We start from the raw sequence: 25,340 nt of genomic DNA, 5'->3' as shown, positions 1-25,340 counted from the left end.
ATCTCAGGTTGGCAATCTAAAAGGGGACTCTGCTTCCCCGCTCCCTGACTCCAGCAGAGGCTCCAACTTACTCAGAGGATGGGGGCTTTCTACTTTTAATTTTGGCTGTAACACATCTGATTCTCCAGTTGAGCAAGAATGACACTGGTGAGAACTGTGGGCTTGGCACAAAGGAGTGGAGCAGCCTGGACTCTGACCACAAGAGGGCGGTGTTGTGAAGGAGGTGAGGAAGCGGAGGGTGGGCAGCGTTGGGGAAAGGAAAGCAACCCTGCCCAGTGGGGATTCATGAAGTCCTCTGAAGTCTCCAGGACCGGACTCTTCCTGAGCAAATCGTGTGTGTGTGTGTGTGTGTGTGTGTGTGTGTGTGTGTGTGTGTGTATGTTGGCTTGGGGATAAGATCTGTTTGGAGAAAGGTTTTTTTTAAATAAATTTATTTATTTTTGGCTGTGTTGGGTCAGGTCTTCGTTGCTGCGTGGACTTTCTCTAGTTGCGGCGAGCGGTGGCTTCTCTTGTTGCAGAGCACGGGCTGTAGGTGTGCGGGCTTCAGTAGTTGTGGCACGCAGGCTCAGTAGTTGCGGCACACGGGCTTAGTTGCTCCGCAGCATGTGGGATCTTCCTGGACTGGGGCTTGAACCCATGTCCCCTGCATTGGCAGGCGGATTCTTTTTGTTTTTGGCAGGCGGATTCTTAACCACTGCGCCACGAGGGAAGTCCTGAGAAAGATGTTTTTAAAAAAATTTTTTTTAAGTTAAAAAAAATTTTTTTAAAAAGATCTTGATTATGGTTTTTAATTTTCTTAAAAGACCCTTCAACTTTGATTTCTGAAAGAAATTTCATTGCCATTGTGTTCTCTGCTTTTTTGATCTTTATTCTTTTGGAGTTTGAGAAAGTATTGTTTAGAAGTTGAGAATAATTTTATACTTATAAATAGGACCCCCTGGGTATACTCTGTAAATTGGAATTCTTGACAGTGTGGAAAACCAGCTCTTTTTTGATAATGCTGGGAGCTGTGGGGTAAGTTTGTGAACTTTTGGGTAAGCAAGAGCGACCTTATATAATTAAGTCCTGAGAACTGTGTTGCTGAAGCTCTGTGGCCTAGTTTGTGTCCTGCCTTAACCCTACCCCCATCTCCTACTGTGAGCAAGCTCTTTGCAGTGGGAGTGGCGAAACTGTTTTTTCTTTCTTTTTTTTAACCCACGTGACCAGTAAACAAGGGTTTAATAGTCCCATTATTCCTTCTCACTTGTTACATTTCTAATCCTGTGGAGAACAGAGAAGAAGTAAAATTCCAAAGGTAGGTGAAATCTGATGTACATTCCCAAACAAGAATTCCTCAGGTAACATTTTTCCTTTCTCTTTGTGGAATCTCATATACTGATATGAAATGGAGTATGATATATATATATATATATATATATATGTGTATATATACATTTACTATATTTCATATATATAATATTTCATATATGTATATATATATATTTATATTTATATTTATGCCAGTACAAGGCATCAGCTGCTGGAGTATTTGCTAATTTTTTCCCACTTGGCAGAGGGATTGAGTCAGCTTTTGGGATGAGACTGAGGTTGGAAAATCTGTTAAGTTTTATGCTTGGACAATGTAGCATCTTCAAAAAGAGTTTGAGGTAACTTATAGTAAAAGACATATATACAAAAAAGTTATTAAAATGCAGATGGAAACATAAAAAGAAATAGAAAATCAAAGTGATGAAAGAGAGGAGAGAAGAAAAAAATGCTGTCTACAAGGACTAATAGAATTACTATGATTGAATATTAAATTTGGCCTTAAACTTCTAAGATAATATGTTCTTTTTTTTGTTTGTTTGTTTTTGTTTTTTTTTGTTTTTTGTGGTACGTGGGCCTCTCACTGCTGTGGCCTCTCCCGTTGCGGAGCACAGGCTCTGGACGCACAGGCTCAGCGGCCATGGCTCACGGGCCCAGCTGCTCCGCAGCATGTGGGATCTTCCCGGACCGGGTCATGAACCCGTGTCCCCTGCATCGGCAGGCGGACTCTCAACCACTGCGCCACCAGGGAAGCCCGATAATATGTTCTTGATAAGAATTTTATAACAAACACAGAAGTGATTTTCTTCACACTGTTTGTTTTCTTCTTCTCTTTTTAATAAGAGCGGTATTTTTTTTTTCCTAATTTGAGTTGAGAACACACAGGTGGATGGTTCAATGAATTTTCACAAAATTAGTACTTCTGTTAACAGCCACACAGGTCAAGTAATAGAACATTATGAGCACTGTAAACAACTCACTAATACCTTTCTCAATCGTGGACCCCCTACCTCCTCCCCAAAGGTAACCAGTAATCTTTTGTAGCAACCTAAATTAGTTTTGTCTCTTTAAAACTTTGTGTAGATGGAATAATATAGTATGTGTTCTTTTGTGTCACAATATTATGTTTATGAGATTCATTCATGTAATTGTGTGTAGCTATAGTTTGTTTTTGTCACCGTATAGCATTCCATTACATGAGCATATCTCAACTTATTTATCCATTCTACTCTTTGTGCATGTTTGGGTTGTTTCCAGCTTTTGGCTATCACAGATAATGCTGCTGCAAACCCATCTTAGGGTGCACATATTGTGTTGTTGTTGTGAAATACCTAAAATGGAATCTATGGGTATAGGGAAGGTGGATCTTTAGCTTCAGTGGATAATGACAAACTGTTTTTTTCAGATTGATTGAATAAATTTACTCTTTCAATAGCAGTGCTTGATTGTTCTTGCCAACACTTGACATTGTCAGCCTTTTTCAGTTAAAACATTATGGTGGGTGCATAGTGGCATCTAACTGTGATAAACAGTTGTTGGCTTGAGTATGTCAACTGAAAGAAAAACACACAATGTAAGAGCTGTGAGTTGAATTTATTCAAGGTCTCACTGAGGACTACAGCCTGGGAGACAGCCTCTCAGATAGCTCTGAGGAACTGCTCCAAAGGGGTAGGGGGAGAAGCCAGTATATGTATGATTTTGGCTAGGGAATGTGTGCAGTCAAGCATACATCTTGGTAACAGGTTACTACTAATCATGAGGATCAGATATCTTAGTTAATGATTTTAGTGCTTTTCTCTGTAGGAGAAGATGCAAGAATCTGGGTTCATTAAAATTTTCCCCCCTGAGATATCTCTGTCTATCTAAGGCATCTGTTTTTCCAAACCATAGAGTGCCTTATCACATTTTTCATCCTGAATTCTTTTCAGGATGTACTGCCAGTCAGTGACTGCAGAGGTGGGCAACATTCTTTGTTTTAAAGTAACACCTAGTCTGTATGCCCAATGTGAGAACAAAGAATGTCACGATGGATCTATCGGTCCATGAATCCATGTGCTCTTAGGATCAGTGACTAGACTGTTTGGAGCTTATAGACAAGCCCAGGTCTGAAGATTTAAAAGAAGGGAGTAAAAGCTATTCTTTACTTTGCCATGTGCTACAGTGCAGAGAGAGAAGTCCTCTGCTTGAGACTGAAGAAAGTCAGGGTGAACCAGGATGGCCCAACGTCGTGATAAAAAGCAGATAGAAATGACTAAGGATGTTGCTATACCTGGAGTTGCACATATTGTGAAAAAGTGGAAGTGGTAGGGCTCAGGGAGAAAGGCCCAGAATGGCAATAATAAAACAACAACCAGGCCTTCCCTGGTGGCGCAGTGGTTGAGAGTCCGCCTGCCGATGCAGGGGGCGTGGGTTCGTGCCCCGGTCCAGGAGGATCCCACATGCCGTGGAGCGGCTGGGTCCATGAGCCATGGCCGCTGGGCTTGCGTGTTCGGAGCCTGTGCTCTGCAACAGGAGAGGCCACGACAGTGAGAGGCCTGTGTACCGCAAAAAAAAAAACAACAAAAAAACAAGAGCCACCAAAATAATGCTAATAATATCTAACAATTACATAGTGCTTTACACGCGTTAACTCATTTAACTCTCCCAACAAATCACTGAAGGGTTCTTTTCCCATTTTGAAGATGAGCACACAGGTAGAGAGGTTAATTCACTTGCCCAAGGCCACACAACAAGTAAATGGTAAAGCCTGATTTGAACCCAAGTAATCTGGCTTCAGAATCCATGCTCATATTTCTATGTTATCCACAAAGTCAGGGTTAGGGGCAGGGGAACTCATGCAGAGAGATTCTTGGAAAGGAATAAAAGGAAAAGTAGGCAGGGAATTAGCCAAGTAGTCTCATTGGTATTATAACAGACTCCAGAAAAAATGTTCGAGAAATGGAATATGTTCTGCACTGTTGCTGAAGAGGAAAGTCATGGAAGCCTGAAACACCTCCAGGTTTGCATATGAGAGTCTTCAGCACACCCCAAGCACAATGACTAGGTGGGGAAGCCCAGTTTAGCAGACAGCCTAAAGCACTGAGGATTGCCAATCTCCCTAGGACTTTCCCTTGGTTTTCCCTTTCATTTTCACACCCGTGTCAGGTCTTTTTGGTTGCTCTACTGAGAGTCAGATGACATAGTATCATGGCTAGTTGCTGTTGGGTTTCCAGGTTGTAGAGAAACCAATCAGGGGTAGTGGTCAATATTAACATTTCTAATATCCATACCAATGGCTTGTGACCCTATGTTCACTCCAGATTCCAAGGTAACCAGAGAGGTCAATTCATGGGGCCCCAAAGCTTCCTGCTTCCTCTCTAGGGCCCTGTCACTGACTAAGACCTGGGCTGGTGAGGATGGGATCTGGAGACTGATGATGGGGAGGGAGGAACAAAGAAGGGACACCCTGGTGGGTGCTTAGGCAGAGATTAAGCCATCTCTGCTTCCTCCTGGAGCCCCTGGACACTTCCTACTTCTCCACACCTTTTTATACCTTTCTTTCCTCTTCCCCTAGACTCTACTTTTTTCCCCATACTTACATTGCCCCATCCACAAAAATAAATACCCTTCCTTTGGAGAAGAGCTCACTCTGCTAAGTGGGGAGAGCAGAAAGGGAATCTCAGGCTGGGGGATGGCCAGATGACCTCTATAGTTCATTGTAGATAGTCCCAGGATGAAATCTCCAAGACAGAATGGGCCAATGACTTCACTGTTGGTAAAGAAAAGTCTCAGGGGAAACACCTACAGAGTCATGTTTGGATTTGAGCATCTTCATCCCAAGGAGGTGGCTCAGTGAAGACACCTGCTAAGCAGAGCTCAGCTCTCAGTATTGCCCATCTCTCTGAGGCTTCTCTCAGGCTTTCCCTTTCTTTCTCCCAACCTCCTTCAGGTGGTTCTAGTTGTTCAGCCTCAGGACTGATGACACAGGTGGATTTTTCCCCCCCATCTTTGCAAACACTTGTTATCTCTTGTCTTTTTGATAACAGCCATTCTAACATGAAGTGATAGGTTTGATTTGCATTTCCCTGATGATTAGTGATGTTGAGCATCTTTTCATGTACCTGTTGGTCATTTATATGACTTCTTTAGAAAAATGTCCATTCAGATCCTCTGCCCATTTTTTAATTGGATTATTTTTTTGCTATTGAGTTTTATGAGTTCCTTATATATTTTGCATATTAACTCCTTGACAGATATATGGTTTGCAGATATTTTCTCTCGTTCTATAGGTTGCCTTTTCATTTCACTGATTGTTTCTTTCATTGTGCAGAAACTTTCTAGTCTGATGTCCCACTTATTTTTGCCTTTATTGCTTTTGCTTTTGGTGTCATATCCAAAAACATTGTTGCCAAGACTGATGTCAGGGAATTTTCCCCTGTGTTTTCTTTTAGGAGTTTTATGGTTTCAGGTGTTACATTTAAGTCTTTAATCCATTTTGAATTAATTTCTGTGAGTGGTGAAAATAGGGTCCAATTTCTTTCTTTTATGTATGAATATTCCACCACCATTTATTGAGGAGATAATCCTTTCCCCACTGGCTTCTTTGTCAAATATTAGTTGACCATATATGTGTGGGTTTATTTCTGGGCTCTTGATTCTGTTCCATTGATCAATGTGTCTATTTTTATGCCAGTACTATATTGCTTTGATTACTGTAGCTTTGTAGTATAGTTTGAATTCAGGAATTGTGAAGTCTCCAGCTTTATTCTTCTTTCTCAGAATTGCATTAGTTGTTCAGGGTCTCTTGTGGTTCCATAAGAATTTTACGATTGTTTTTTCTATTTCTGTGAAAAATGCCATTGGAATTTTGATAGGGATCATATTGAATCTATAGATGGTTTGGGTAGTACGGACATTTAACAATATGAATTCTTGGGACTTCCCTGGTGACACAGTGGTTAATAATCCACCTGCCAATGCATGGGATATGGGTTCAAGCCCTGGTCTGGAAAGATCCCACATGCCACAGAGCAACTAAGCCCGTGTGCCACAACTACTGAGCCTGCGCTCTAGAGCCTGCGAACCACAACTACTGAAGCCTGCACTCCTAGAGCCCGTGCTCCGCAACAAGAGAAGCCACCGCAATGAGAAGCCCTCGCACCACAATGAAGAGTAGCCCCTGCTCACTGCAACTAGAGAAAGCCCACGTGCAGCAATGAAGATCCAACACAGCCATAAATAAATAAATAAATAAAATTAAAAAACCCCAAAAATAATATGAATTGTTCTGATTTATGAATATGGGATATCTTTCCATTTGTTTGTGTCTTCTACAGTTTCTTTAGTCAAGTCTTGTAGTTTTCAGTGTATAGTTCTTTCACCTCCTTGGTTAAATTATTCGTAAGTATTTTATTGTTTTTGATACTATGGTAAATAGAATTTTTCTTTTTCTTTTTCAGATAGTTCATTGTTAGTGTACAGAAATGCAACTGAATTTTTCTGTGTTTCTTTTTTTAAAACCTGAAACGTTACTGAATTATTTCATTAGTTCTAACAGATTTTTGTGGAGTGTTTAGCATTTTCTAGGTACAAGACCGTATTATCTGCAAATGGAGACAATTTTACTTCTTCCTTTCTGATTTGGATGCCTTTTATTCTGTCTCATTCCTGATTGCTCTAGCTAGGGCTTCTATTACTACATTGAATAGGAATGGTGAGAGTGGGCACCTTGTCTTTCTTGTTCCTGATCTTAGAGGAAAAAGCCTCCAGTCTTTAACCATTGAGTATGATATTAGCTGTGGGCTTGTCATATATGGCCTTTATTATGTTGAAGCATGTTCCTTCTATACCCAATTTGTTGAGAGTTTTCATCCTGAAAGGATGTTGAATTTTGTCAAATGCTTTTTCTGCATCTATTGAGATGATCATATGATTTTAATCTTTCATTCTGTTAATGTGCCATATCACATTTATTGATACATTCTTGTGTATATTCAACCATCCTTGCATCTCAGGGATTTTAAACTGGGAATTTTCCTAGGACTATCCCATCTAATTACTAGGTCCTAGGACATCTGCCTCTTGCATATTTCAAATTCTTCCCTTCCTGCTCATACCTGTTTCATGTTCAACTCTTCTGCCTCTTGTCTGTCTTTGCTCAGATGTTGCTTTCTCAGTGAGGCCTACTCTGATCACCATATTTAATGCTGCAAACTGCCCCCCCCTCAGCCCTCTTGATCCCCCTTACTCTGCTATTTTTCTTTTTTTTTGGTTGTGAGGTGTGGTATGTGGGATCTTAGTTCCCTGACCTGGGATCGAACCCATGCCCCCTGATTCCCAGACCGGGGCACGAACCCATGTCCCCTGCATCAGCAGGCGGACTCTCAACCACGGTGCCACCAGGGAAGCCCTGCATACCCTCTTATAACATATTTATTATGTCTATTTTATTTATTTAAAAACTTTATTGAGGTATAATTCACACATACAATTCACCCATTTAAAGTATACAATTCATTAGCTCTTAGTATATTCACAGAGTTGTGTGACCATCACTACAATCAATTTTAGAACATTTTCATTACTCCCAAAAGAATTCCCTTACACTTTAGCAGTCACCCTCCCTATTTTCCCCCAACTCCCTCAATCCAGTCCTAGGCAACCACTCACCTACTTTCTGTTTCTATAGGTTTGCCTATGCTGGAAATTTCATATAAACTGAATCATACAATATGTGATCTTTTTCAACTAAGCATAATGTTTTCAAGGTTCCAGTGCAGCTATATACCATTTTATGTTGCCATCAGCAGTATATGACTGGTCAGCACCTGACAGTGCCTGGCACATAGTGGGTGCTCAAAAAATGTTGATTGAATGCATAAATGACAAAATTGAGGACAAAATCTACATTCTTTTTTATTTTTGTCTGCGTTGGGTCTTCGTTGCTGCATGCAGGCTTTCTCTAGTTGTGGCGAGCGGGGGCTACTTTTCGTTACAGTGCATGGGCTCATTGCGGTGGCTTCTCTTGTTGCAGAGCACGGGCTCTAGGCATGTGAGCTTCACTAGTTGTGGCACATGGGCTCAGTAGTTGTGGCTCGTGGGCTCTAGAGCGCAGACTCAGTAGTTGTGGCACACGGGCTTAGTTGCTCCGTGGCATGTGGGATCTTCCCGGACCAGGGATGGAACCCGTGTCCCCTGCATTGGCAGGCGGACTCTCAACCACTGTGCCACCAGGGAAGTCCTACATTCTTTGGTATGCCAACCAAGGGCTTTCATGATCAGGCCCCTACCTGTCTTTCCAGCATCACCTTTTGCTACTCCATGGCATATAGCCTTATAAACCTCTGTGCCGTCTCCCATCCTGTTCCTGCTGCCTGAGGTATGCTTCTCTTCATTCTGCTTAGTGCGCTGAGCTTCTCTTCACCTCTAATGCTACCTCTTCCATGACACCTTAGGCAAAAATGAGCACTTTCTCTTGTCCTTTCCACATTTTCTTAATAATTTATTTCTGTTTTTATATCCCCCACTAGTTCTGTGAGCTCCTTAAGGGTAGGCACTAGGTTACACTCATCTCTGTATTCTCAGCACTTACCCAGAACTTGGTGCAGATTTGATGTTTAATAACTGCTTGTTTCAGTGAACGAGTAGAGGAAATAGCAAGAGCAAAGCCCTAGAGGCCAAAATACACTGGCAGGTTTGAGAAACAGTGAGTTTCCTAACTAGACTGCAAGCTGACATTTGTGAGATGGACTATAGTGGAGGGCCTAGAATCATCTGGTGAGGAGTTTATCCTGTATTTGGTGGACCACTGGGGACTGCTGAAAGGGAATGGCATGACAGGGCTTGAGAAAAATTCATCCGGCAGTGGTGTGTAGAATGAACTGGAAATGGGGAGATAATTTAGGAGGCTTTAGGCCAGGTAAGAAGAGTGAAGGTAAAAACCAAGGTAGAGTGTAAGGAAGGGCAGAGGTGTAAGAGATAATATTAAAGAATCTCTAGGGTTTGGAACGTGACTGAATATGATGAGTGAGGATGTACCAGGTTCCAGGCAGAACGGTCAGGGTGAGGAAGCACAGTCTTGGCTTACACTTGCTTCTCTGCGTCTTCGTGAAGTTAGACACTTTCTAAATATCTGTAGAGAAGGAAAAAGTGTGTAGAAACACTTACTATGTATTATATTATAGTTGCTACTTTCAAGAAAAAGAAAAATAATGCAGGAAATAAAATGGTGATGTACAACCATAGTTGATCAATTGGGTACAGTGGCACTGTTTTCTGAATATATGTTAAAAACAAACAGACTCTTCCAGAAGTGGTAACTGTTTATTCAGTTCAACTATATACTGGACCAAAGCCCTGAAGTAGGTGCTGTGTATAAAGATGAATCGGTCACAGAACTACCCCAGGAGTACCAGTCCAGTTGGAGAGATGAGCTACACAGGAGAGGTATGAATAGATTGTTATGGGAGAGCAGACCTACTGTTGATAATTCAGAGATGGCTTTATATGCAGGAAGTGTGATTTGCTGAGTCTTGCAGGACAGGTAGTCTACTGACATGCATAGATAAGCAAGAAGAGCATTTCGGGCAAAGGGAATGGTGAGACCACAGATCTGGAGCGTGGAAAGAGCAGGGCATGAATAAATGGAGAGCAGCAGACTGTTCGGTTTGGATGGAACATAGGCCATGTGAGTGGGAGGAGTGGGAGATAAGGTTGAGGCCCAATCATGGATTAAGATGATTTAGATTTTATTTAGTAGGTTGGATGCTTTTCAGGTAGTCACATCACCAGAGCTGTGCTTTAGGAAAATTAACCAGACAGCACCATGTGGAGGAGAGGGGAAGGGACTGACGCTGTGGGGATGGTGAGAAGGCTTCTATGATAGGCCAAGCAAGAGGTACTGAATGTTGAAGGCTTGAACAATGGATGTGGCCATAGGAATGAAGGGGAGGGGACAGGTGCTCCAGATACTAGAGAGCTAGACTCTACAGCCTCGTCTCCCGAGGGAATGCATGGGGCAATGAAGAGGAAGTGTCAGAGCCTTAAGACTAAAAAGTCATATAAATAGAAATTGGGAATACTGGAGGAGAAACAGTTTTAGGAGAAAATATGATGTGTTCTATCTTGGATATATTGAGTTTCTGGTTACACAGCTGGCTGGAGAGTACTTAAGGAAATTAGAAATACAGGACAGAACCTCAGAAAATGGTCAGGTCAAGGGATATAGATATTTGAAATAGTCAGGGCATCTGCAGGTATTTGATTAATGTTCACTTTGGGCTCACGTTTTGGGATTCTGCCTGAACTGGCATATTTCTTCTGCAGGTTTAGTCTTCTTGCTCTGTGATGGTTGAGTAGTAATACCTAGAGAGGCTGTGGGTTCCAAGCTTCTTCCTAATGGGGGAAATGGATTTTCATCTTTGACTGGCATCAGGAAATTACCCTTTTAGTCAGTAAACAAGCAGGATGAAGCTCTGTTACTGCAGTGCACCAGAGAATGACAGTTGGGCAGAACAGAGGCAGCTGGCTAGAGAACACAGAGCTCTCAGATTGGAGAGAGCAGAAAGCTTGGGGGATGGGAGAGAATAGGGAGGTGGAGGGAGGGGGAAAAGGAGAGAAAGAGAAGAGGAGGGAGGGAGTATTAAATGTCTCTATCCACTGTTTTCTCCCCTTCACTGCCTGCTCTAATTTTATTCCCCTATACCCTTAACAGTTCTGGACCCAATTACAACAAGCAATTCTCTGTAACACCAGCTAGATGTCCCACAATTCAACTCAGTTCTGACACTAACTACCAGGAGACAGCATCAGATTCCACAGGCCAAGGGTTCAGTCCTACAGGACTACCCTCTTCACCCCTCACTTCAGACACCAGTTGCAAGCCCAGATTATCATCTGTGCTTCTGACGGACTGGCTATAGATTGGAGGATCCAACAACGCCATCCTTGGGTTCGATTAATTTGCTAGAGTGGCTAACAGAACTCACAGAAACATTTTACTTATCTGATTACTAGTTTATTAAAAAAGCATACAACTCAGGAGCAGCCAGATGGAAGAGATGCTTAGGGTAAGTTATGGGGAAAGGGTGCAGAGCTTCCATGCCCTCTCCAAGTACACCACTTTCCCTGAATCTCCATATGTTCACCTGGAAGCTCTCTGAACCCTGTTCTTTTTGGTTTTGATGAGGCTTCATTACTTAGGCATAATTGATTTAAATCATTAGCCATTAGTGATTAAACTCAATCTCCAGCCCCTCTCCTCTCCCTGGAAGTGGGACTGAAAGTTCTAACCGGTTCGGCCCAATGTGGGACTCTACTGGCAATCTTTGCTCAAGGACCCTCATCAGCCTAGCTGAGACTTTCTCAGGGCTGAACTGTAGTTAAAGTTTCTTCCTTTTAATTCCTTCTTTCTTCTCTCTCTTCTTTCAGAGGTGTCAGACATGTATTGGCACCTATTCCTGCACTTTCCCCCTTTATTCTCTATAAGTTGTTTCCCTCAATGAGTCCCTTGCATGTCTAGTTCTGTCTTGGCATCTGAACCGACACACAGGGATATTGACAGGACCTGCCTTATGGGGCTGTTGTGAGAATTCAATAAGTTAATATATGTGAAATGCTTAGAACAGGGCCTGATACACAGCAAGTGCTATGCAAGCATTAGCTGCTTTTGTTTTTATTTTATTATGCTTTAGATCTCAAGTTGTATTTTACTCTCACTAGGAAACTTCTCAGATCTCCCTGGACTGGCTTGGAAGCCTCTCCTGTATGCTTCAACAGCATCCTGCCCTTACTTCTATTGTGGTTGGCCCTCCATATCTACGAGTTTTGCACCTGCAGATTCAACCATCCACAGATCAAAAATATTAGAAAAAAATTTTCCAGAAAGTTCTAAAAGGCAAAACTTGAATTTGCTGCATGCCAGCAACTATTTACATAGCATTTACATTGTTTTTATAACTAATTATCGATGCATAGCATTTACATTGTGTTTACAACTATTCCATAGCACTTAGATTGAATTAAGTATTATAAGTAATCTAGAGATGATTTAAAGTGTACGGCTAAAACACCATTGTAAAGCAATTATACCCCAATAAAGATGTTAAAAAAGAAAAAAAGTGTACGGGAGGATGTTCATAGGTTATATGCAAATACTGTGCCATTTTACATAAGGGATGTAAACATCTTCAGATTCTGGTATCTGTGAAGGGTCCTGTAACCAGTCCTCTGTGGCTACCAAGGGACGACTGTATATTGCATTGTTTTCTTGTCAGTCTTTACACTTAGACTGTGAATTCAATGAATAATGGAACCTTGTTTTGTTCACTTGTGTGTATCAGTGCCTAACATCATGTCTGACTCATAGTAGATGTTGAATTGATGTTTGTTGAATGAAAATGATGGTTCAGTGGAGGCTTAACAGATGAGTATTATTTGTCAAGTGGATGAGAGCTGGGAAAGAAGGAATTGTAGAGAGAGTTGTACATTGAGGCATGAAAAGCCTGTACTGTGTGGAGTACTGCAGGGTGCTTGTTATGACTAAAGAGTAGTGTGCAAAAGAGGTGTGGTAAAAGAGAAAGCTAAGAAGGAAATCAAGGGCCAGAGCACTGGGAGGACCTTAAAGCCAAGCTAAGGTAGGCATTGTGTAGGCCTTATGATGTCCTAGTGGGCCCACACCCATCTTTGACCTCTGCCTATGACTTTATGAGTCATATGTTAGTTCAGCCAACAACTATAGATTGCCCCAAGTGGTGGATGTTTCTCTAGAACTACGTATAGAAAGGTAGGCATCTCTGAACACTCATTTCAGTAATGCATCTGATTGGTCTATATTTACAAACTGCTTTGGCTGCAATGTCTCACCCAAACTGCTGGGTCTCTTAACTAATCTCTTTGCCTTCATCACACCCCTTCCTGTTTAATCCATCCTCCACTCCCACTGTGAGACAGATCTTGCTAAAGCTAAATCGGGACATTAGTCTTCAGTTTAATACCTTCTAATGGCACACCCTTGTTGCCTATAAGATAACCTCCAGATTCCTTAGTGTGACCCACAGGACCCTTCCTAGTCTGGCCTTTCACTACCTCGTCTTCCATTTCTTCCTCCGTGTGCTCTCTGCATCATCTGAACTTCTCACAGGTATCAGGAAGTTTTATGCTGCTCACCACTCCATTCATGTACACACTATTGCTGCCTGGAATGTCCTTTTATCCTTGTCCACTTTTTTTTTTTTTTAGAATTTTATTTATTTTTTTATACAGCAGGTTCTTATTAGTTATCCATTTCATACATATTAGTGTATATATGTCAGTCCCAATCCCCCAATTCATCACACACACCCCCACCCCTGCCACCCGCCTTGTCCACTTTTTGAACTCTTAACTATTTTGTTGGAAGTAGTTCCAAAATCACTGCCTCTGTGAATCCGTTTCTAACTTTGCGGGCAGTGGGTCACCCTCCTTTATAGTCTCATTAGACTGTATGTACTTCTGTTTGGCACCTACCACATTGCAGTGCATTTGTTTGGTTACTTCCCTGACTCCCCCCTCTAGACTGTGGCTAGAGGGTAGGACCAGGTATTAGTTAATACAGAGTCCCAGCACTTAGTGCAATGCCTGGCACATAGTCAATACTCAGTAAATACTAGTGAAAGAAAAAAGGAAGGAATAAAATGAAAGCTCTTTTTCTTTTCTTTTTTTAAAAAATTATTTATTTTTGGCTGCGTTGGGTCTTCGTTTCTGCGCGCGGACTTTCTCTAGTTGCGGCAAGAGAGGGCTACTCTTGATTGCCGTGCGCAGGCTTCTCACTGCAGCGACTTCTCTTGTTGCGGAGTACGGGCTCTAGGCGCACAGGCTTCAGTAGTTGTGGCACGCAAGCTCAGTAGTTGTGGCGCACGGGCTTAGTTGCTCTGCAGCATGTGGGATCTTCCTGGACCAGGGCTTGAACCCGTGTCCCTGCATTGGCAGGCGGATGCTTAGCCACTGCGCCACCAGGGAAGTCCCTCTTCTTTTTCTTTCGAAGGAGGTCCCCTCACCATGTGGCTGTACCTGGCGGTCCTTGTGGGCCTGTACTACCTCCTGCGCTGGTACCAGGAGAGGCAGGTGGTGAGCCACCTCCAGGACAAGTTCGTCTTCATCACGGGCTGTGACTCGGGCTTCGGGAACCTGCTGGCCAGGCAGCTGGACCTGCGAGGCTTGAGGGTTCTGGCTGCGTGTCTGACGGAGCAGGGGGCCGAGCAGCTGAGGAACCAGACATCAGACAGGTTGGAGACGGTGATCCTGGACGTCACCAAGACTGAGAGCATCACTGCGGCCACTGAGTGGGTGAAGGAGCGTGTGGGGAACAGAGGTATGGAGAAGTATTTTTTCTTTCATTTACTTAGGAATGAAGATGTTAAAGTTTTATGTGTATATATATATTATATATATATATAATCTCAAAAGCAGGGCTTGAAAAGCTGGCTTTGTCATTTGAAGGACAGTTGTGATCTTCTGCAGTGTTTCATTTCCTTAACAATGTAACATTGAAAAATGAACCCAGTAGATTTGAGGCTGTTATCTCACCTTGCAAGTGGAGTGTTTACAACCGCAATTCTTTATGTCTGAAGAATTTTCAAGGTGTTCTTAAGAATCTGATTCTTCTACTATCTAAAATATAGACATCTGATTCTTCTACTATCTAAAATATAGACATCCCTGGAAGTCAGCCTTTGGTCTTTTATTTTATTTTATTTTTGCGGTACGCGGGCCTCTCACTGCTGTGGCCTCTCCCGTTGCGGAGCACAGACTCCGGACGCGCAGGTTCAGCGGCCAGGGCTCACGGGCCCAGCCACTCCGCGGCACGTGGGATCCTCCCGGACCGGGGCACGAACCCGCGTCCCCTGCATTGGCAGGCGGACCCTCAACCACTCCGCCATGAGGGAAGCCCTATTTTACTTTTTGTAATTAATAGACTGTATTTCTTAGAGCAGTTATAGGTTTATAGAAAAGTTGAAAAGTACAGAGTTCCCATATACAACCCCCCTCTTACAGTTTCTCCTGTTATTAATATCTTGCATTGGTGTAGTACATTTATTATATTGATAAACCAATATTGATACATTATCATTAACTAGAGTCCATAGTTTACATTAGGATCCACTTTGTGTTGTACGGTTCTATGGGTTGTGCCAAGTGTAAAGTATCCTGTATCTACCGTTATAGTACAATATAATGTAGAATAATTTCAGTGCCCTAAAAATCCTCTGTGCTCCACCTATTCATCTCCTCTGCTCTCCCCACCTCCCCTCAAACCTTGGCAACTACACAGCTTTTTACTGTTTCCATAGTTTTGCCTTTTCCCAAATGTCATGTAGTTGGAATCATATTGTATGAAGTCTTTTAGACTGGCTTCTTCCATTTAACAATATGCATTTAATGTCCCTCCATGTTTTCCTGTGGCTTGATAGCTCATTTCATTTTATCACTGAATAATATTCCATTGTATGTACCACAGTTTGCTTATCCATTCACTTACTGAAGGACATCTTGGTTGGTTTTAATTTTTGGCAATTATGGATAAATCCTCTTTTCTAAGTTTCATTTTCTCTGGATATTATCCAAATCCTCTTTGATCCCCTTCTTTTTCCTCCACTTGTTTTATGATTCAATAGATCCTGATAATTGGACCCCCTAAATATATATTCATGCTAGGAGTTGCAAACTAGTAATAAAATTGTTTTGTTTGGATTGAGGAATTTTTTTTTAAATTTACTTTAAATTAGAAAATTGACTTTATGGGTAGTTATGGGTAGTTTATAGCCTCTGTGCTGTGCACAGTGGTTTATTTCTACTGTATTGTTATTATTATTTTTATTGTTTTCCCATCTGTTAGAGAGTGTGCTCCTTGAGGACATGGACCTCTCTTACCCATTATTGTATTTCCAGTTTCCGACATATTGTCTGGTACATGTTAAGGGCTCAACAAATGTTGAATGGACCCTAGTTACCCATAGTTTAACCTATTACCTTTTTGTCCTTGATTTCTAAATTATTTCTTCCCTGAATTCCCAACTACTTGCTGGCTTTCTCATCTGGAAATTCTGCTGGAACCTCAAACTCACCAAATCTAAAGGAGGAAGGACTCTTATTATCTCATCTCCACCAAATCTTCTTTTCTTTTGATCCTTGGGGCCGATTCTTCCCTCCTCCCCCCAACACCAGAGCTCAAGATAGGCAGTTTTACTTTCAGTCCTTTGCAAGTCCTTTCTATCTCTATCACTAAAGTGATAGCGTAGCCATTTAGGATTCCAGTTTAATGCAGAAAGTGTCTTTTATTAGACTCCCTACCTTAGGTGGGCCCTGGACTTCATGTCTTCTTATTGTATATGTTTTTTGATGCTATAAATACTAAAGTTCAAATTCACACTGGTTGGCAAATTCCCTCGAATCAAAAGCTAGCGTCAGGGTTCTGTTTATCCTCTCTGGATTTGTGCCTTCTCTTAGTTTTTGGCCTGAACTTCCTTTACCTTCTTAGTGATAGATGTGTTTAAGAAGATTGAAAAAATATGTTTTGTCTAGCATTTTTAGTTGTCTTCAGCAGGAAGATCAATCAAGGTAGAAGTCTGTCGTTTTTGTGTGAAACTGAACTCCTGCTTTGATTTTTATTGTTTCAGGGCTCTGGGGTCTGGTCAACAACGCAGGCGTTTTTCACCCACATGGCTACACTGAGTGGCTGAAGATTGAGGCCTATATGGATACCCTCAAAGTGAACCTCATTGGTTTGATAGAGGTGACCTTAAGCATGCTTCCCTTGGTAAGGAGAGCACAGGGGAGGATTGTCAATGTCTCCAGCATTCTTGGGAGAATTGCTTTCTTTGGAGGAGTCTACTCTTCCACCAAGTATGGAGTGGAAGCCTTTTCAGATATTCTGAGGTAACTCTCAAGTTAAAACAAAAGCAACTACTGAGCACTTAAATATGTCTTAGACACCATGCTAGTCACTTTCACCTACATTATCTTTTTCTTAATTTTTAAAATTAAAAACAATTTTATTTTTGGCTGTGTTGGGTCTTCGTTGCTGCGCGCAGGCTTTCTCTAGTTGCAGCGGGTGGGGGCTACTCTTCATTGTGGTGTGCGGGCTTCTCATTGCTAAGGCTTCTCTTGCTGCGGAGCACAGGCTCTAGGCACGCAGGCCTCAGTAGTTGTGGCACGTGGGCTCAGTAGTTGTGGCTTGCAGGCTCTAGAGCTCAGGCTCAATAGTTGTTGCGCACAGGCTTAGTTGCTCTGTGGCATGTGGTATTTTCCCGGACCAGGGCTCGAACCCGTGTCCCCTGCATTGGCAGGCAGATTCTTAACCACTGCGCCACCAGGGAAGTCCCAGCAGGTGGATTCTTAACCACTGCGCCACCAGGGAAGCCCTCATCTGCATTATCTTATTCCATCACTTCCAAAATCTGATGTGTAGGTATTATTACTAGTCTGTTTTATACAGGAAACTGAGGCTCAGATTTTGGTATCTTTCTCAAAGTTCAGCTGCAACGACCATGATTTGGCAGACCTGTGTTTTGACCCCAAGTCTCTGTCTACTGTCACCACATCACATTTTAACTCTCAAGGTTTATCCTTAAGAAAATTTCATTTCTGGAGAGAGGATGACTGTCCTCTTTCCTCCTTAAAGTAAACCTGTCCTCGTTTCTTCACAGTGACTCTTTCTGGTGCTCATCTGCTTCTAACTACCTTTTTCCATCCCTTTACTCTGTATATCTTTTCTTTATCTAATAGCTTCTTTTCTTTCTTATAGCTTCAGTTTGCCACAATCCCTAATTGCCCTGCCTCTACCTCCTGGTTTTTTAAAATACATCATTTCAGCTTCATGTCCCTCTATCAGCTGCTCCTTCTTATTATAGTCCCCCTTCTATTTTAATTTCTGAGACAGAGATTCCTACTGGCTGAGTTCATTTTTTGTGTGCTGGGTGACACCGCGTCATGTGATATTTTTTGCACTTATTATGTGTCAGGCACTGTTGTGAGTACTTTCCATCTAATAAATCATTTAATTTTCATGGCAACCCAATGAGGAAGGAATTATTTTATCTTTATTGTATTGACTATATCTAGGGAAACTGAGGCACGGAGGTTCAGTAATTTGCCAAGGCCATATAGGTAATAACAGGCAGAGTCACTGTCTAGTCCTGAGAGGGGCTCCCCTCCCATCAAGTACCATTCCTGGTCCAGTCAGCTATAGACATGAGGGTGCAGTCACATGGTACAAAATAGTGCTGCACAGACTCTCCCTTAGCAGGGGCTGACTCTAGGGCAGTTTCACTTGGAAATGAGCTATAAATATTATAGGCACCATGTATTAGCTTCCTATGGCTGCTGTAATAAATTACCACAAGTAGTTTATGGTATGTGGTGTCCTACAGCAACACATATTTATTCCCTCACAGTTCTGGAGTCTAGAAGTCTGAAATCAGTATCACTGGGCTAACTAAAATCAGTTGTTGACAGGGCCATGTTCCTTCCAGAGGCTCTAGGAGAGAATTCATTACTTGCCTCTTCCAGCTTCTGGTGGCTGCCAGCATTCCTTGGCTTGTGGCCACATCACTCCAATCTCTGCTTTCATGATCATGCTGCCTTCTCTTCCTCTGTTGGTCTTCAAATCTACCTCTGCCTCTTTTATAAGGATAGTTGTGATTGCATTCAGGATGCACCCAGATAATCTGGCACAGTTTTCTTAACTCAAGATCCTTAACTCAATCAAACTTGCAAAATCTTTGCCACATAAGGTAACATTTACAGGTTCCGGGGATTAGGACCTGATATCTTTGGGGGCCATTATTTAGCCTACCGTATGCCATGACTGGTATATATCTAATACATTGTGCATATATTATCTGCTCAGGAAGGGAATAGGGAAATAACCGTGGACACTACATGAGTTGTTACTATGCGGCAGGCACCTTGTCTGGCTTTCTGCCTACCCAACATCCTGTCTATTTCCACAGGGCTGCTGCCTTCTGATTTACTGCCACTCATGACTCTTGGATTCCTTGACTCATTCCCAGACCAAGAACGAAGATATGCCCTTCCAACCTTTAAATCACTAATTCCTTTAGAAAATTCCAGTTTGCCTTAATTGTGCTAAGGATTAAACAGGAAAAGGAAGTTTTGTCCCACATTTGAACTGGAGTTTTAGAGGGGCTGGAGATGTTGTGGCGTGTTGGGAATCTGTGAGAAAGCTGCAAGGGGAGGTGCAATGTAGAGGGCTGAAGCACCCCTGGCTTGCGTAGCCCCTCCTTCTTCCCCAGCACGCACAGGCACCTGGAGAATCATTTTCTGAAGCTCTGACTTGGAAAGTTTTAGGTTTTGGTTTGATAAGGGAGGCTTTTCCTTTAGAGCAGTGGTTCTTAACTTTTAGCATGCCTCAGAGCCACCTGAAGGGCTTGTTCAAACAGATTATTGGTTCTCACCCCCAGAGTTTCTGACTGTAAGTTTGGACTGGGGCTCAATAATCTGCATTTCCAACAAGCTCCCAGATGCTGATGCTGTTGATCTGGGGTCTACACTTTGAGAACCACTCATGGCTTTAGAGACTCATGATGCTTTATGTTTTACATTCTTATGGACCATGGTTCCAAACATTTCTCCTTGACATCAGCTTGGGCTTCATCTTCTCGAACAAGCCTGCTTGAACCTCTAGATCAGGGAGCACCTCTCATCACTGTCCCTGGAGTACTGAGAGAATACCTCTCACATGGTGCATCATGTCATCTTACTTCACTTGGTGAAGGCAGCACTTAGCACAGTGCCTGGTACATGCACAGCTCCTGATAAGTATTTTTGGAACTGTTTTTTGAACTAACCCGAATATTCTGGAATGACCAATGGCCTGTTATTTTAATGCCCACATCATATTCCACGAATGGTCGCTTGCTGTCTTTGAACACACTGTAATTTTGCACAGCCCCCTGCGCTCTGTGTGCAGTTTCTGCTGCCTGGTATTCCATTCCACCTCTTTCCTCACTGCGAAATTTCCTCTTTATCCTTCGAGGCTCAACTGAAACATTTTCTCCTCACTGAAGCCTTCTCTGACTCCCTCAGAAAAATCTATATCCTCCTCTCTACTTATGTACCCCCTTGAATACCTCTCCTTTAAATTCTTTTGAATTGTATTGCAATTATTTGCTTACTTGTCAGACTCACCCACTGTGAGCTTTTTGGGGTGGTGAACAGAGTCTTAATTTACTGAGGTTGTGCATGTAAAACACTTAGCACAGTAGGTGCCATAAAAATGCTAATTTTCTTTATTATTCTTTGTAGTTTTCATATTTCCAGTGTATAGCACGTGGTAGAAACTTAATGACCCTGTTAAATGAGTGGGTGTGGGATTGATTGGTTATGGTAGTTTGTATAATCATGTCCCAATTGTTGCATCTAGGGATGTTTAAATTTTTATTTTTTTCCTTTCCATTTGTTTATTCTTTTTTTTTTTTTTTTTTGCTGTACGCGGGCCTCACTATTGTGGCCTCTGCTGTTGCGGAGCACAGGCTCCAGACGCGCAGGCTCAGCGGCCATGGCTCACAGGCCCAGCTGCTCCACGGCACGCGGGATCCTCCCGGACCGAGGCACAAACCCGCGTCCCCTACATCGGCAGGCAAACACCCAACCACTGCGCCACCAGGGGAGCCCCATTTCTTTATTCTTTAAAATATTCAGTAAAGGTGTTTTTATAACTATTTTTTGTTTTGTTTTTTCCCTGAGAACGTTGAAATTGTGGTATCTTTCAATCAGAGGAGTTAACTTGAGGATTTCTTTTCCCTAGGCGTGAGCTTCAACATTTTGGGGTGAAAATCAGCATAATTGAACCTGGCTACTTCAGAACAGGAATGTCAGATTTGCAGAAGTCCTCAGAGGCAGCGAAACAAGTCTGGAAAGAAGTCCCTGTGCATATTAAGGAGTCCTATGGACAGAAGTTTTTTGATACCTGTGAGCTTTTCTTTTGACGGTATAATGGATAACCTTGCATGAGAAGGACAAAGAGGGTTGGTGGAGAATGATTGGTAGATCTTCTGAGAAAAAAGCTCCTTAAACAAAGCCTTCCCAGGACAAGAGGGGTTCAGGAAGGTCCCAGTGCCTTCATGGTTGGCTTGGTGATGGCTGTTGTGGCTGAGGAAGAGGCCATATAGGCAGCCTAGGGCCAGGGCCTGCCCTGCCTTGTCACCTGTGAGCCTGGCCACCTGCACACCAGGGAGGTATTACATGGTTAGAGGCATGGAGCCTCTGGGTCTTGGGAGGGGGTGCCCTCCACAGTTTGTCAGGACTGGTGTGGGGGCCTGCTTAACTAAAGTTCAGCCTTCAATATTATCTACCCTTTGGGTAACAGCCTAGCCACAAACTCCACGTTTTATTGTGAGGGGAGGGAGGGTATATATAGGTGGGGAGAGGTAAGTGAGTTAGGACCGGATTTGCAGGGCCCTATTGGCCATTCGCAGAGGCTAGACCTCATGTGTAGGCCCTGGGAGCCTGGTAGGAGTGAGATGGTTTAATTTCGTGTAAGAATGCCATTCTGATGATCTGGAGGAGGAGGCAGTTTTGGGGGAACAGGGAAGGCAGTCCTCTAAGTAGAATTAAGTCATGCACACTGTATGGGTCTGCACCTTCCTGGGGGGAAGGGATGCTTTTTCTTCACACAGAGAAGTCAGCAGCTTGCCAAGGGCAAAGGGAGCAGCTCTCTTTTCCCTTTCACAAAAAGTCCCCGTGGTGGGTAGCAGTAGCCCTGTCCCTGGCTTTGGGTGATATTGCGGTACAGAGAAAAGAAGGGGGATGTGCAGACAGAAGAGTCCCGACCTACAACCCTGTCTTCTAGGTGCACCTGGCATAAGAGGGTCACCATCAACAAACGGGAGAGAAATTGGAACAAGGAAAAGCTAGCTGACAGAAAACTTCCTCAGCCTCTCAGAACTCAAGCTAGAGAACTACAGTTCCTAACATGTCAGGGGCACAGCCATTGTTCTAAGCTCTTCTCCACCTAAAGTTTTAAACTATTAGGGAATTCGTTTCCCCTTGCGAGTACATGTAGTTTTGCAATAGAAATCAAAGGAAAATAGAATTTACTAAGAAGTGACAATATGTAAAAGGAGAGATATATGTATTTCATGATTTAAGGAGTTGAAATTGTTCATATACTTGTCCATGGATCAGAATAATCTAGATCAGTGCTGTCCAACAGATATATGAGACCCACATATGTAATCTTAAATTTTCTAGTAGCTACTTTCTAAAAGAGGAAAAGAAACAGGTTAAATAAATTTTAATAATACATTTTATTTAAGACCAATATATCCAAAATACTATCATTTCAACATTTATTATCAATATAAAAGCTATTAATAAGATATTTTATATTCTTTTTCCTATTAGTCTTTGAAAATTGGTGTGTATTTTACACTTATAGCACATCTCAACTTGCATGCTAAATTTTCCTAGGAGGTACTTCTTCTGTATTTGGATTAATACAATTTATGGTTACCAGCAGCATTATTCATAAGAGCCCCAGAGTGGAAACAGTTCAGATGTCCATCGACTGTTGAATGGGTAAACAAAATGTGGTATAGCCCTACAATGGAATATTACTTGGCAGTTAAAAGAAATGAAGTACTGCTCCATGCTATGACAGGATGAACCTTGAGAGCGTTTTGCCCCTGAAAGAAGCCAGTCACAAAAGACCACAGTGTATGATTCTATTTACATGAAGTGTCCAGAAAAGGCAAGCCGTAGAGACAGAAAGTAGATTGGTGGTTGCCTAGGGCTGGGTGGGTTGGCAGGAAATGGGAGTGATTGCTAATGGGTATGGGGTTTCTTTTGGGGATGATGAAAATGTCCTAAACTTAGATTGTGGTGATGGTTGCACAACTCTGGATATACTAAAAGTCATTGATTTGTATACTTTAAATGGATGGTTTTTATGAATGTGAATTATCTCAATAAAGATGTTAAAAAATTTCCAGTTGAAAAAGTAGATTCACATACCTATATAGTTCCAAACATACTTAAAAGTTTTCCAATAACACAATTGAGTTTAAAAATTAAAATTAATTAAATTAAAAAATTCAGTTTTCAGGGAATTCCCTGGCAGTCCAGTGGTTAGGACTTGGCGCTTTCACTGCTGGGGCCCGGCTTCAGTCGCTGGTCGAAGAACTAAGATACCGCAAGCTGTGCTGCACAGCAACACCTCCCACCCTCCCAAAATTCAGTTTTCAGTCATGCTAGCTGTATTTTAAGTGCTCATTAGCTGCATGTGGCTAGTGGCTGTTATATTGGGAAGCACAGGTCTGATTGGCCTAATCCTTGTGGCAATTAAATGTAATTAGAATTCTGTGACCGCATGCAACAGGATCTTAAAAATATAAGCAATAAGATTGCTGACCACCATTTTTCTTTTTGTATACAGATCACGATCTCCTGAAACAAGGGATGTTGAGTTGTAGCACAAACCTGAACCTGGTTACTGACTGTATGGAACATGCCCTGACATCTGTTCATCCCCGCACTCGATACTCAGCTGGCTGGGATGCTAAATTTTTCTTCATCCCTCTATCTTATTTACCTACATCAGTGGCAGACTACATATTGACTAGATCTTGGCCCAAACCAGCCCAGGCAGTCTAAAGAAAACTGGTTGGTGGCTCTTGAAATGAAGAAGATAAAAATCTGAAATTGATTGTTAGTGTCCCAACAATCTTTATGTATCATCTATACTTTTTGTAACAATAAACTTTCTTACCTAAACCCATTTATCTGGCACCATCAGAGAACCAATAGGTTTTTATTCCAGATATCCAAAGCTTACACCTTTAGGTGATGAATCTTTACCATTTTAACCATTTTTTGATGATAGTATTTCCAAAATGCATCAATCTTCCTTGCCCTATTAAACAGAGTAGACCAGAAACAATTTAGCTTGTTTTGATGTTATTTTTTAATGTAAATGAATAGCTGTTCTGTGCTGTGACAAACTATTGCTCAAGGACTATTGAGAAATGTGGGTCTGTTTATCCTTAACTTGAAATGGGTCTATACTTTGGTACTTTTAATAAATGTTTAATTTTGTTTTCTCCTCCCTATTTGCCAGCTGTTTTGGGATATATTTCTTCCTTATTTAAAAAGAAATGATTTTTATTTTATTTTATTTTTTTTTGCAGTACGCGGACCTCTCACTGTTGTGGCCTCTCCCGTTGCGGAGCACAGGCTCCGGACACGCAGGCCCAGCGGCCATGGCTCACGGGCCCAGCTGCTCCGCGGCATGCGGGATCCTCCTGGACCGGGGCGCAAACCCGCGTCCCCTGCATCGGCAGGCGGACTCTCAACCACTGCACCAGCAGGGAAGCCCATGATTTTTAATTTTTAAATCAAAATAATATACACATACATAGTTAAAAATTCAGTTAATACTTAAAAGCTTAAAAATGAAAACACAACAAACAGTTCACCACCTTCATTGCTGTTTCTCAGAGGTGAATGCTTTTGACTTTTAGCTATTTTTTCTGGTATTTACTGCTATATTTCTGAATAATATACTTCATACTGTTTTTCTTGATTTATTAATTTTAGATATTCTCAATTAACTTCCTGTTAGGGTAAATGAGAATTTAGCTTTTTATACCACTTTCCTGACCATTTCCTTTATCCCCATATTTCTAATATAATTTTTATCACATTTCCGTTAAATTAATAGTGTTTGCATTATTAGCATGTGATTTTTTTTGTTTTTCTTGGAGTTAATTATTACCTTGCTTTTTCTTTTTTTTTTGAGCCATGCTGAGGCTTGTGGGATCTCAGTTCCCCGACCAGGGATTGAACCCAGGCCATGGCAGTGAAAGCCTGGAATCCTAACCACCAGAGAACTCCCTACCTTGCTTTTTTATTTGCATAATTTTTAATTCACTTTAATTTTTTCACCTGTTTTCTCTGATTTCAGAATACTTTCAGTAGTATTCTTTAGATAGTTAAATGGATCATAGAATTATCCATTCCATTTCAACTGATCCAATACAGGATCACACTTTGATTTAATT

General features: G+C 42.0%; 1 protein-coding gene across 4 annotated transcripts in view; it reads left to right on the top strand.

Moving 5' to 3' along the window:
* Positions 1 to 24,385, top strand: part of HSD17B6 (hydroxysteroid 17-beta dehydrogenase 6) — a 31,892-nt gene extending 7,507 nt beyond the window's left edge. Inside the window, exons 1-5 of one of the 4 annotated variants that reach the window (XM_024736380.1) lie at positions 1,266 to 1,294; positions 14,306 to 14,632; positions 16,938 to 17,196; positions 21,089 to 21,252; positions 23,717 to 24,385. In XM_024736380.1, the coding sequence (XP_024592148.1) occupies positions 14,320 to 14,632; positions 16,938 to 17,196; positions 21,089 to 21,252; positions 23,717 to 23,934 (954 nt within the window). In that variant the 5' untranslated portion in view covers positions 1,266 to 1,294; positions 14,306 to 14,319 and the 3' untranslated portion in view covers positions 23,935 to 24,385. Of the gene's footprint in view, positions 1 to 1,265; positions 1,295 to 14,305; positions 14,633 to 16,937; positions 17,197 to 21,088; positions 21,253 to 22,132; positions 22,561 to 23,716 lie in introns of those variants that run through there. The other 3 variants (XM_024736383.1, XM_024736381.1, XM_024736382.1) reach the window with 3 other exon arrangements.
* Positions 24,386 to 25,340: the final 955 nt, after the last annotated feature.

This window comes from Neophocaena asiaeorientalis, unplaced genomic scaffold (assembly GCF_003031525.2).
Source record: "Neophocaena asiaeorientalis asiaeorientalis breed wild unplaced genomic scaffold, Neophocaena_asiaeorientalis_V1.1 scaffold134, whole genome shotgun sequence".
Taxonomy (NCBI): domain Eukaryota; kingdom Metazoa; phylum Chordata; class Mammalia; order Artiodactyla; family Phocoenidae; genus Neophocaena; species Neophocaena asiaeorientalis.
This window is presented reverse-complemented; position numbering and strand designations above follow the sequence as displayed.